General features: G+C 40.4%; 1 protein-coding gene across 1 annotated transcript in view; it reads left to right on the forward strand.

The window, feature by feature from the left end:
• Dsg1 (desmoglein 1) overlaps nucleotides 1-13,154 on the forward strand; it is a 28,752-nt gene that overhangs the window by 669 nt on the left and 14,929 nt on the right. Inside the window, exons 2-5 of the mRNA XM_051163254.1 lie at nucleotides 8,415-8,450; nucleotides 8,902-9,033; nucleotides 10,349-10,504; nucleotides 12,021-12,165. Of these exons, the coding sequence (XP_051019211.1) occupies nucleotides 8,415-8,450; nucleotides 8,902-9,033; nucleotides 10,349-10,504; nucleotides 12,021-12,165 (469 nt within the window). The remainder of the gene's footprint in view (nucleotides 1-8,414; nucleotides 8,451-8,901; nucleotides 9,034-10,348; nucleotides 10,505-12,020; nucleotides 12,166-13,154) is intronic.

Genomic DNA, 13,154 nt, shown 5'->3' on the forward strand with positions numbered 1-13,154 from the left:
TTCTTTGGGTATTTTGATTGGCAGACTGACAGCGTGCTTTAAAGCCAGGAAAGGATTTATAGACGTTAGGATTGCAGCTGTTTGTGCAGCCTCACAGTCCTAGCAATCTCTTCCCTTCCAGATGTTGTCAGAATCCACCCAACTAACACCAAAAGCCCTTTGCTGTTTAGAACTTGAATGAAAATGCCCATGATAATTTCAAAAACTGCAAGTACAGGAGATTTATATAAATAATATACCAGGCGAGAGAGGGAGTGTAATGAAGGGGTGAGTGTGATTGTTGTTGTCCTTGTCCTCCAGTAAAGACATGGCACAAAAGTTGTATATCTGACAGTCAACCCATGCAGTGCATTGATTTATTGTTGCCCCCTTACAGGTCATTCGTTTTCTCTTAGAGCTTATAAAAGTGTCATCAATGTATCAATTTCATGCTCAGCAAAAAGTGCTAAAGTCATAGTTTCTCTCTGTGTAGAATAAGTGTAGTTTCAAAAGGCAAGTGTCAAAAGGCAGCTTTGGCAGGACCTGGCTCTTATTTGTTTTTACTTGCTTAATTTTTGAACTGGAATGTTGGATTCATATCGAAACAAGTTAGCATTTTTGATTTACTATATGGCAGCTACTTTGAAATCAGTTGATTTATTAAGAGAGGTCATGGTGCTGGGGAGGTTGTGCAATGACAGGGCATTTGCCCAGCATGCATGAGTTCCTTTTTCCATTTTGTGTTCAGTTCTCAAAAGCGAATGATGAAAGAGCAGGGAGGCCATGAGTAGTAACGTTCAGTTGTAAGTGACTCTCGGTAGCTTTAGTTCTAAGCCAGCCTTCAAATGTGATTTCTTTTTACTCCATATGCTTCTTAATTGATTTTTAGGCTCAGTTGATTTCACAATCTGGGCCACGGTAAAAATATATAGGTACTATACAGCATGTCATTTGACCACAGGAATGCCTGGGTATTGCCAAATTACCAAATACTTCAATTTTTAATTTCATATAAAGCTGACTCATTAAAGCTTGTTGTAGTGTTTCTATCACTAACGCTATTTCAGCACCTCTGTATTAACTTTCATTGAATTTATAAATAACTCTTTGTTTCTTGGTTTATATAATTAGTTTTAGTTACTTGCATCTTACAAAAAATCCTTCAAACAGCTATTTCTTGGTTAGTAAGTTGTCTATAGAATGTATCATTTTATCAAAGTCCTCATGGAAGTGTCTGCCTAAGGAGAGAGATCTCTGTAAATTTTTACTTTATTCTCTAAGCTTGGAAAGAGAGAGTGAGGAAGGAGGGAAGGAAGGGACGATGGAGGGGGGAGGGAGGAAGGGAGGGAGGGAGGGAGGGAGGGAGGGAGGGAGGGAGAAAAGGATTGGAGAAAGAGAGAGTCTGGCCATATTTGCTATGGAATCTAACACAAGTTTCTCGGATGCCTTATAATATTTATTTATTTTTGTTTGTACATGCGTGTGTGTATATGTGTGTGTGTGTGTCTATATGAATCCATGCGACAAGTGTGTGGGTGCCCTGGAACTGGAGTTACAGGTGGTAGTGAGTCATGAATGTGGGAGCTGAGAACTGAATTCAGCTCCTTTGGAGGATGAGTGTGTGCACTTCACCTCAGAGCCATCGCTCCAGCCTGTCTGTGGAAACGTTCAATTGAATGAATTAAAATGCTTTATTTTCAGTTAATACAACTTTTTGGTGAAACATTTCCCCTTTGAAGGCTCTGAGGATCCTATTTTCACTGCTAATTTTAACAGATAATTTTATAGTCCTGGTCTTCCATCCCTAGACTCCTGAGAGTGTTTGTTGTTACCAAAGGAAAGGGTGAAAAAAAAAAAAAAAAAAAAAAAAAACCAACATGAAGTCTATAGTCTTCAATGCTCAAAGTCAACCAATGAAAATCCACATTAGGAATGTATCTTAACAAATGCAAATATGTTTTAGGTGTTTAAGTTTATAATTTTTTATGTAAATCTATTTAGAGACCTGGGCAACTATGTGTTGGCAGTATAGACATAACCTGCTCAAAACACGTGAAAGTAGACACTTTAAGCCTTCCCCAAATCAGTAAATTAGAGCAGAGAGACTACAGCAAAGACTCCTAAAGGGGTCAAGACTGCCGCATGAGCTTTTGATTAACTCAGAATCTTTCTGGGTAGATGGTAGTGCGCATCTGTTACAGCACTACGTGCTAAAGGCGTGAGTTGACTCCTCCCTCCCTCTCCCCCTCCTCCTCTTTCCCTTTCTAATCTTCTTCCTCCTCTCCTTCCTCCTTCTTTCCTCCCTCCTCCTCTTCTTCCTCTTCCCCCTCTCCTCCTTCCTCCTCTTCCTCTTCCTCTTTCTCCTCCTCCTCCTCTTCTTCCTCCTCCTCATCCCCACCCTAATCTTCCTTCTCTTATCTATCATCTATCTATCTATCTATCTATCTATCTATCCATCTATATCTATCTATCTATCCATCTATCTATCTATCTATCTATCCATCTATCTATCCATCTATCTATCTATCCATCTATCTTTCCATCTATCTATCTATCTATCTATCTATCTATCCATTCATCTATCTATCTATCTATGTATCTGTCTGTCTGTCTATCTATCTATCTATCATTTCTCTATTTTGATGGAGGGATTGGTTGTATTTATTTTCCTGCCAAAGAAAAGTGTTACCTGTACATCAAACCAAAGAAAACCTGTGCAGGTGGTAGTGATGATTACAAAGAAAATACCTCAGTCTCTAAGAGAAGGAAAACAGTGGGATCTGAGAACTCCAGGGATTGCTGGCAAACTCACCTGCAAAGTTACCAGGTCTGATGTATCTGTTAACATGAGTGCAAATCTGAAAACATCTTTTTCTATAGAGGCAACTTCTACATGATAAGCTAAAAGAACAAAGGAAAAAACTTTTTATCTGTTAACAAAAATAATGCTAATCATAGTTTTGGGTTTTGTTTGATTTTAGATTTTTAGTTCTGAATCTTACTCTGCAGCTCAGGCTAGCCTGCACCCACTAGGTAGCCCAGGATAGTCTTAAACTCCATGTCCTCCTGTCTTTACCACCTAAATGCTTGGGGTTATAGGCATGCGCCATGAATGCAGGCTCTAGTCCATCCTTTTATGAGATTTTTATGAGATTACTATTTCATTCAATTAAAAGCAAAACTTCTAAATACCCAATAAACTAACCCCACAATGTAAACTTGGTTGAGCTTTTAAAGAATACTAGCAGGGGTTAAAATGGTGCTTCTTCATGATGTGGTTTAACTTATGTGAATCAGATATTCTAAGTTCCCTTATTTATGTTCACGGACAACAAAAGCAAGAAAGTACTAAGCAGCTGCTGTAGAGCAAACAGAGGACAGCCCAGGAGGAACTCTGATGCTTCTCTGCACAAATATTATACTGAGAGGGTAACATTTCAGTCCAGAACATTAGAGGGAATGGAGTCACTGCTTTTATTCCTCTGGATCGTGAAACACAAACTGTAGTTAAGCAGCATTGTCTCCATAAATGTGGTGTTTGAAAAAAGCTTTATGCACTGGAAATGTAGCAGTACCGTATTCTTTCCACTTTGTATAAATGGGGAGTACAAATCCATCAGCGCTCAGTTGGGGCTGTCACAGTGTGGAAGGAAGCATTTCAGTGACAAGAAAAGTGAAAGCATGAGTGCTATAGGGATGCACCTGCCATCCCAGTCCCTGTGTGCATCACTAACTTTCTGGTATCTCTCTATTTTGCATTCGATAAAGACCCTGTTGCTGAAACCCCTGGTGTCTTAACAGACATTGCCTGACATACAGGCAGGAAGCTGGATCTACTGGGCATTGTGGTTAGATTTCTTCTGCTCCTTCAGCTGAGTTAACACCCTCCATGGTGCTGGCTCATGCTGCCCGTACTAGTTATGCTTGGCATGCAAACTCCTGTAATGGTCTTAGGTAGGTCCAGCTTTTCTCATGCCAATGGCTGCTGATCCATGCTCCTAATTGCTCTATGAGCGTGGAGTACAGCCTTTTATACTTGTCTAGTGAGACTCATACTCTTACAAATTAACAGCTGGTTGCTGCTGTTGGAATGCTGTGACGCTAAGCCATTTGAAGGCAAGCACCATGTCTGGTTAACCTTTGTATCACTCACAGCTCTCTCAGGCAATACAAGACTGCTCCACAGTGTCTAAGTGCGCAGAAGAGTGACACTGGGGATAGCTCAAATTGCACAGAAGGGGAAACTGGGGATAGCTCACATTCCTTTTCACACACACACTCCCAAAAAATCCTATCAAAGTAATCAGCATGGAAATAATCATGCTGCCCTCTCCCAGCATTCTGTGGTACAGTGTGGTGCCCACTTGAAATTTCAAGCAGAGCTTACCAGAACACTGAGGTCTCACCCTTCCTAATGCCTGACTCTTTAATACAGTTTCTCTTATGTTGTAAGGATCGCCAACCATAAAACTATTTCATTGCTACTTCATAGCTGTAAATTTCTAGTTATGAATAATAATGTGAATATCTTATATGCAGGATATCTGATATGTGACCCTGTGAAAGAGACATTCAACCTCCAGAAGGGTCACAACTCACAGGCTGAGAAGCATTGCTTTAAAGCCACCATGCTGTTTTAGACTCTTGTAGTAGACATTTGTCAAAGAAGTGAACAGAGATTAAAACCCCGAGGTACTCATTCTTTCTAGCTTATCCTTGTGCTGTTACCTAATAGTTAACAAAGACATTTAATTCAGCAAATTGCCACTGCCTCATTACTATTAAATATAAAAGATTTTCCTCATAGAAATTACCCCTCAAGTCAAATTTTATTATATGCAAAGAATAAGATTTAATGAAAAAAGAAAAACTTGTTGAAATTCACTTTAACTGGATAATCATTAAAGGTGCCATGAATTAGCATCCTGTGGCTTTTAAATGCCTATGTTTTGATTGGCTGTGGAAGCTGGTGTGAAAGGAAGTGGCCACTGAGATGAGTTTTTGACTGATGTTGTAGAACTTTTGGATTCCAAGAGAATTCAGTTTTCAATGTTTGTGAAGAGACTGAGGCACAGATAGATTAAGTTTCCAGCAGGCAAGACAACGGCTTGATAACCCATGACTCCAGGGGGAATCTCCATTGCTGTCTACACTGCTCCAACATTGCTTTCCTAATCAGTTTACCATAATCTCCCTCCTTCCTCTTTCTTCTTTTCCAGCCTTTCCCTCCTGCTCTCTGCCACACCTCTTTTAAAAGCTCTTTTCCAATCAAAATCCCTTCTCACCTTTCAAACATATCTCCCTCCTCTACAAATTTTTCCCTGATTCCTACACCTAATGTTATAACTTTGTCTTTCTCTTTTATTTACCATTAAAACTCTTGAGAACGTAATCTTATGTCTTCATTTTATCCCTTGTCCCCTTTTAGTAGGGCCAGTCTTTATTCTGTCTAGCTGAACACGTTCTCTGGAAGGACACAGAAACTCCATGGCTTCCTCAAATTTCACACAGTTCAGATTTTAAAGATCATCTGACCTTCACGTTCATTGCCCTTTCAATGTCCTTTGACATCTGCGGTCAGTTTATTTCCTCTGATCTGTATGACACCCTTTCATTCCTGCCTTTCTTCCCTCCACCTTCTTGGGTCCCTTCTTTCCTTCCTCTCTTCCTTCCTGAATCTTTTTCTCTCTGTATCTCTCTCTTCCCTGCACTTCCAAAACCACACCCTGACTTTCCCCTTATTCCCAGTTAAACAAATGCAGGAGTCCCCTGTGCCTTCCTCAGCCACAGGCTGCTTCTTCGCTGAATCTTCCACTCTACAGTACCGAATTCTCCCATTCTCAGCAACTGCGCATTACAAACCCAAGCTAGGCTTCCGCTCAGTGGCTCCATGTCTTTAGCTGGCATTCCTCCAGCCCTCAAACACTCTCCTACCTCGCTCCAACCCTCTTTGGAGCTGCTAGCTCTAGAGATTCCTCCCACTCTTTGTCTCCCATCCCATCTGGTCCCTAACCTTGTGGATCCTGTCAGTCTAGAATCTCTCCCTTGATCTTTCCCTGTGCCTCCCACTGCCTCTGCCTCTGCTGTGCTCTGTCTCACCTCTACTTTGATTGGTGCATAAGACCCAACAGCCTTCAGCCTGTAATTTCTAAGTCTTCCCATTGCTCCTACTGACTACTGTCCAAGTAATCTTTCAAACCTATAATTTTAGCATGCCTTTCCCATGACCAAAGTACCTCAGTATCCTTCTATGGCACACAAGGATTAGATGTAAGGACTGGATAGGTATTTGTGTAGTCTGCCTACCCACATCTCAAATGAGATAAAGTTTAGACAATTAATATGGTAATTAATATATATATCTTTTATAGTATTTTATATAAAATTTATAAATAATTAATGTGTATATATGTAGCTTTTAGACTACCCAGTGGTCTTTCCATGTCATTGTTTTGTCTGTAAAAGCCTAATACTTTGTATTTTTGTTTATTTTACATTCTGATTTTTTTTTTAAAGCAGCAGCAGCAGCTCACACCAACCCACTACATTTTTAAAAAGCAGACTAGGCAGTTTTTTTAATTACCCATCCAATTGTGAGTCTGACACTGTGGTGAAACCTACTTGGTCTTCTGCCTAAGTTGCCTTTCATGGGAAAGAGGATGACCCAGCTTCATAAAGCTGGGCAGAGTTCTTAGTCATCTGGCCAGTTACCTGAAGCAGCAGGCACAGGCACTTCATGCCAGGAAGGGAAGTACAGCCACAGACACCAGATGAGTAAACAAGGGCCCTCGCTGAAGAAATGGCTTCCACGCAGGCAGATAAGGCAGCCCTACATCCTTCTCACACCCACAAGCACAATAACCAAAACACCATAGGCAGCGAGAAACACTAGAATAGGGGAGATCCACAGTCAAGCACGCCTCCATAAACAACACTGCCCTTGTACTCCCTACTAAGCTGTATGGATTCTGTCGTGTCACCTTGTGTCACTGCTGCTGCTGCTGCTGCTGTCTCTGTATAAGCATTACCAGTGGTTGAGAAGATGGCCCAGTGGGTAAGAGCAGTGCTGCTAGTCACCCATGAGGATCTGAGAGTAAATCCTCAGCATCCACATAAAAAACTGGGCATGGCCACCAATGCTGTGACCCTACTGCTTGGAGATGGGGACAGTAAAGCTGGCTGGCCAACGGGACTAACTCCAGGTTCATTGACAGACCCTGTCTCATGGGAATAAGGCTGAGAATGTTAGAGCAAGACTCACTACCACACACACACACACACACACACACACACACACTCAGAAAACTAATATGGATAGTATGAGATTAGATCAAAATAGTAACATTTAGTTCTCAAAGCTGTAATATCAATTCTTGGTAATGTTTTACTTAATAACTTATTTGAGAAATGTGATACTTGTAGTTGATTGTTAAATAAACACAAATTTAGGCTGACTGTGTGGGGCTGTATCTCACCATAAACTGGAAGCCAGTCCTCTGTTTCCTCGCTTGTATAAAGGAGATAATAATAATAATAATAATAATAATAATAATAATAATAATAATAATAATAATAATAGCCACCTGTGTTTGTAATGAAGATAAATGTGCATATTTCTCTGGCCACACTGTCTTGTACTGAATTATCATCCACTTAATGGCAATAGTAATACTTACAATAACTGACATACTATTATGGGTAATAATTCTCCCCATGCTACTCATGTTGACCACAAATGGTGTTTGTTTTTGCCTAACTTTTCCATTTTGACAGTTTTTCGAGATATTTCCCTGGAAACTGAAATTTACATATTCCTTAAGGGTGTAACTGAAGTCAGATGGGAAGAGCTAATCACAATGCTTAAACGTTATTAATATTCATATTTTTAAGTTTACACTATAGCATTTAATATCATTGCTAAAGTCTGATTATGAGCATGGATATTCAGGCTTTCCTGTTATGAAAAAACTCAATTGGAAGTTGAACATCTCTTATTTGGAAAGATATTTCTAAAACTTAAGGGTGTATTAACTGGCATTAACTGACCTTCAGTGCAATATAAAACAATGAATGCAAAAAAAGTGCTTAATTTTTAAATATACATTTTGCCACGTCTTAAACAAATATGCACACATTACTTTGCCATGTTAAGGTTGGTGTTTTAAGAAATAACCACAAATTTTAGATTAAAAACAATTTAAAATATCCTGGTCCTTCACCACAAGTTACTTGCAAATCTGGAACTTACCATAAGCAAAGGTCTGTTTAATGCATAGAGAAATTTGCTAGACAGAAGAAAGAGCTAAGGGACATACAGCGCCATTGATTTACCCAACACCTGTACTGTTCGGTTTTATTTTTAAGTGGTTTTGGTTATTGGGTAATGTCGAATTTAAAATAGTTAAAAAATTAACAACTGTGACTGTTTTTTACAGGTGGTGCTTGAAGTTAACAGTGAATTTCAAATCCAGGTAAGATACAGCAAACGTATTTTTTCCAAACTGAAAAACAAAGCGGTTGGGCACAGTAGCACATGCCTGCAATCCTAGTGGTCCCAAGGCCGATGCATGAAGGTTGTGGATTAAAGGCCAGCCTGGGCTGCACAGGGAAACCCTGTCTCAAAATCACATAACAAACAAAAGAAAATAAAAACAAGAGAAAGAAGTTGGGGAGGGACAGAGGGGGAGAGGGGAAAGACCACAGAGAAGATAGGATTGCAATGACAGCATATACTCAAGAAAACTCTCATCCCTCTAAGCACACTACTGCAATGTTGCGATTGCAAGTGTTAAAATTATCAGAATTCTTAATTTTCCTTTCAATTGTCTCCTCTTCCCGCCATAATTACCCTTCCTCCAAAATCTCCAGTGGAATACCAATAAAACTTAATAGTTAATAGACACTATGCTTTACCTATTTAAGGTAAGAGACTACAATGTCAAAAATGGGACCATCAAGTGGCACTCCATCAGAAGGCAGAAACGTGAATGGATCAAGTTTGCTGCAGCCTGTCGGGAAGGAGAAGACAATTCAAAGAGAAACCCAATTGCCAAAGTAAGTGTCAAACCCAGATCATGAGGGTGAAAAGCACAATGGGCAGGGTCACAGTTCTGGAAGAGCCCAGCCTTTCTGTGCCTTATGAGCACATACTACGGAAAAGTTATGACCTCACAGCACCTCCCAGTGCAAATTATGAAAGCTAAAATTCCTAAAGGGATAGATCAAGAAAGTTGGGCACTTGAATAAATGCCCAAATATTGCTTCGTCTCACTGGCAAAAGTAATGTACGTGAGCATTTGTTAGGCTACTAGCCAAAAAGACCATGCTTTACAAATGGATGGAGAATTCAACATGCTCAGAGTATGTGCTCTTTCTTCTTCATAGCCTATGAGAACTCAACTCCTACTTGCCCGTATTTATAAACATTCAGAGCTTGCCTCGTTTATAACCTCAAACTCCTCTCATTTTACCCTACCTTCCTTTCTTTATACACAAAAGATAAACTAAGGAACTTACTCCATTCAGACACACAGATTCACACCCGCAGGCATACAGATTTGTGCACAATGTAAACACAACCATTCGTGCAGATACACATGGCAACTCCCTTGTAAAAGCTCCTGCCTCAGCCTCCCCAGTGCTTGGATTAGAAGTCTGTACCAGTGGGCCTTGCTGAATAGCTGTAGTTACACTTCCCTTTGAATAATGTGTATCCTCCAACTTGGTATCAGCTATGTATTGTTGGCTTAAACAAACATATCTATATAATATATACATATATATGTATTTAAGATTTGATTATATTCAAACACTATTTATTTTGGAGAAAAAGCTAGACTTTAACCCATTATTGGAGTGGGATTGTTCCTTTTCCTTTCTACTTCCAGAATTAAGAGTTTCAAATAGCTTGTTACTACAAAAATCCATTTAGATACTTTTCCAAGTCTTCGTATTTTCAAAATTATGCTTTAATTTAGAAATCAACATTATGTAATAACTGTATTCTGAAACTCTCTAAGAAGGCAAGTAATAACATACTGTAGATGAAGAACTTGCACAGAGTCCAAAACTAATACGAAAATAAAACTATATATGTTTAATGGTTATCACATCTATGAGCAGCATCTATAAAGACTTCTTAGGGTGACATTTGTTTCATTATTGTTTGGTAAACATAGAAATGGAGATATTTTATTACATACAACACTGACATGTATGTACTACAGCAAGTACATTTCCTTGTTTTTATAACCTCCCAAGTAGTGTCACAGGCAACACATTCACCATTTCTCGAAGAAGACAGCTGTCATTGGTCATGTGTAGAAGATGGCATGGCCCCAGTAACATCTTCACCTGCGTCTTTGTACAGATTCATTCAGACTGTGCTGCAAACCAGGCAGTGACGTACCGCATCTCTGGAGTAGGGATTGACCAGCCACCTTATGGAATCTTCATTATTAATCAAAAAACTGGTGAAATCAATATAACATCCATCGTTGATCGGGAAGTTACGCCCTTTTTCATTGTAAGTGGGCTTTGTGTCAATATCTGTGGGCAGGTATAAGTTATTCTTGGAAAAATCTTAGACCTTACCAGTGGAAATTGATTCTTCCTCTTAACTCTGCTGCCAAGGGATGAGCCTGGAGCTCCTGGAGACCATTTGTTCCATGTGAACATACTTCATTATCATCAAGATCACCTGAGCTCTAAATGAACTTTGGACCCTCACTCATCCTTAACTGGCCTTTCCTCTCTTTTTTTATTCCTTGTAGAAGCTGTCACACAACTTAAGTAGCCTCTCTTCTTTTTTTTTTTAAAGATTTATTTGTTTATTATATATATAAATCTCGTTATACATGGTTGTGAGCCAACATGTGGTTGCTGGGAATTGAACTCATGACCTTTGGAAGAGCAGTCAGTGCTCTTGACCTCTGAGCCATCTCTCCAGCCCAGTAGCCTCTCTTCTAACCCTCCACTTCATTTCTCTTTAAGCAGCTACCCGCAAGCCAAGCCACCTTTCCGAATACCTCCCATACATACATAGTGCTCTTCCCCTGTAGCTCAATACATTCACCATGACGTCTGAAACCATGATCATCTTCCTGCTTTCCTGGTGCTCTCCCGATGACATAGTTACCACCCAGTCATTACTTGTCTCTTGAAGAGTATTATCCTATCCCCTACTTTTCTCCTTCTATTCTCCTTCCCTATTGACTGCCTCCATTTCCATCTATCGTCATGGTTGGCACTTCTTAACTAAAAACATAAAATAAAATAAAAGCCAACTTTCCACTGATCCTGTGATCTCTTCTATTAAAATCCCACCAAAGGCATAAGGATGCAATACAGTCATGAAGTGTTTGCTTACTGAAGCTAAAGGCCTGGGCTCAGTCCCCAGCCCTGAAGAAAGTCATATTCCAAACTACATTCAGACATTTCTTGGTTTTTGCTGCTTTCATCCACACTGCTCATCTGTATCCCTAGATTATTTTAATTCCTTAGCCTCCAGTCCAAATCTGTATTCTTGACTTCTTTCCTCCACAGTGTCTCCCTACACATTTACCCAGTCAACAAACCAGTCTACCTTGAGGCCCAATGCAGTGTTGACACAGAGCAGATGGCCTCTGTGAAAAAAATATACATTATATATCTTCACAATGGAAGTAGTGGGGATAAATTAAACAGCCACATAGCCACCTCGATACCTGAAGGCCACTTGAGGGCCACTTTTCCACCGAAGTGCTCCTTTGACTCTCCCTCACCACATTCTCCAATGTCCTCCCCTGGTACTCTTTTTCTTAATTTTAAACATAGAATATACAACATTTCCTTTATCTAACAAGTCAGGTTGCTTTCTTAGCTGCATTTTATGCTTTTGTTTGCCTTTTCTTATTGATTGTATATGTTGCCAGTGTCTATATTGTAGTGGGAAATAATAATACCATGATGTCCCTTAATCCTGTGGTACTAAGGCAAGGCCCACATCGTGTAAGAACTTACAAATGCATGTTTTGCCACAGATTCTTTTCTTTCCTGTCTAGATCTACTGCCGAGCACTGAATGCGCAGGGTCAAGATTTGGAAAGACCACTGGAGCTCAGAGTCAGGGTTTTGGATATAAATGACAACCCTCCCATGTTTTCCATGACTACATTTGTAGGACAAATAGAAGAAAATTCTAATGCAAGTGAGTTACCTGCACTATTAAAAAAAACTATGTGTTAGTGTCTAAGTTACTGTTGCTAGGCAACTGGACTGAGCTGGGTGAAGGCAAACATTCCCAAGTGGGCGAGAAATTGCAGTAAACATCTAGAACCAACAACTCAGGAAGTAGTTCCCGTGCCAGTACAGAAATGCCTGCAAAGCAACGAGTGGGATTGAACGCATGTCTCCTGCCCTAGCCTTTTAGAGACTCTTGAGATGAATCCCAACAGGATGTGCAGCACAGTGGTGACAGGCTCAGAGCAATGAGAAGTTACTCTGTGCCTGAGTGCAGTGCATGGCAATCCCATCACCTGTGATCATCATCCTTCTTTTAAATTTATTTTTTTCCATTAATTTACTCATTCATTTTACATCCCAATCATAACCTGACTTCTTCCTCACCTCCCAGTCCCACCCTTCCCCCCCACTCCCCCCATACCCCTCCCCCCCCAGGTACCTCCCCACCCTGGCACATCAAGTAACATCAGGACTAAGTGCCTCCTCTTTCACTGAGGCAAGACAAAGTAGCCCTAATACTAAGGAAACAGGATCCAAAGGGAGGCAACAGAGTTCAAGTCGGTGACAGCCCCCACTCCAGTTGGTAGGAGACCCACTTGAAGACCAAGCATCCCATCAGCTTCACGTGTGTAGGTGGCCTGGGCCTAGTCCATGCGTGTTGTCTGGTTTGTGGTTCAGTCTCTATGAAATCCCATGGATCCAGGTTAGTTGGCTCTGTCGGTCTTCTTGTGGTGTCCTTGACCCCTCCAGCTCCCGCAATCCCCCCCAACTCTTCCACAAGATCCCCTGAGTTCCACCAAATAGTTGGTCGCAGGTCTCTGTTTTCAATGTCTGCTGGATGAAGCCTCTCAGATGACAGTTATGCTAGGTTCCTGTCTGCAAGGATATCAGAATATCATTAATAGTGTCAGGGGTTGGCTCTCTCTCATCATTTTTTATTAAGACATAAGAAAT

The sequence above is a fragment of the Acomys russatus genome, chromosome 20 (assembly GCF_903995435.1).
Source record: "Acomys russatus chromosome 20, mAcoRus1.1, whole genome shotgun sequence".
Taxonomy (NCBI): Eukaryota; Metazoa; Chordata; class Mammalia; order Rodentia; family Muridae; genus Acomys; species Acomys russatus.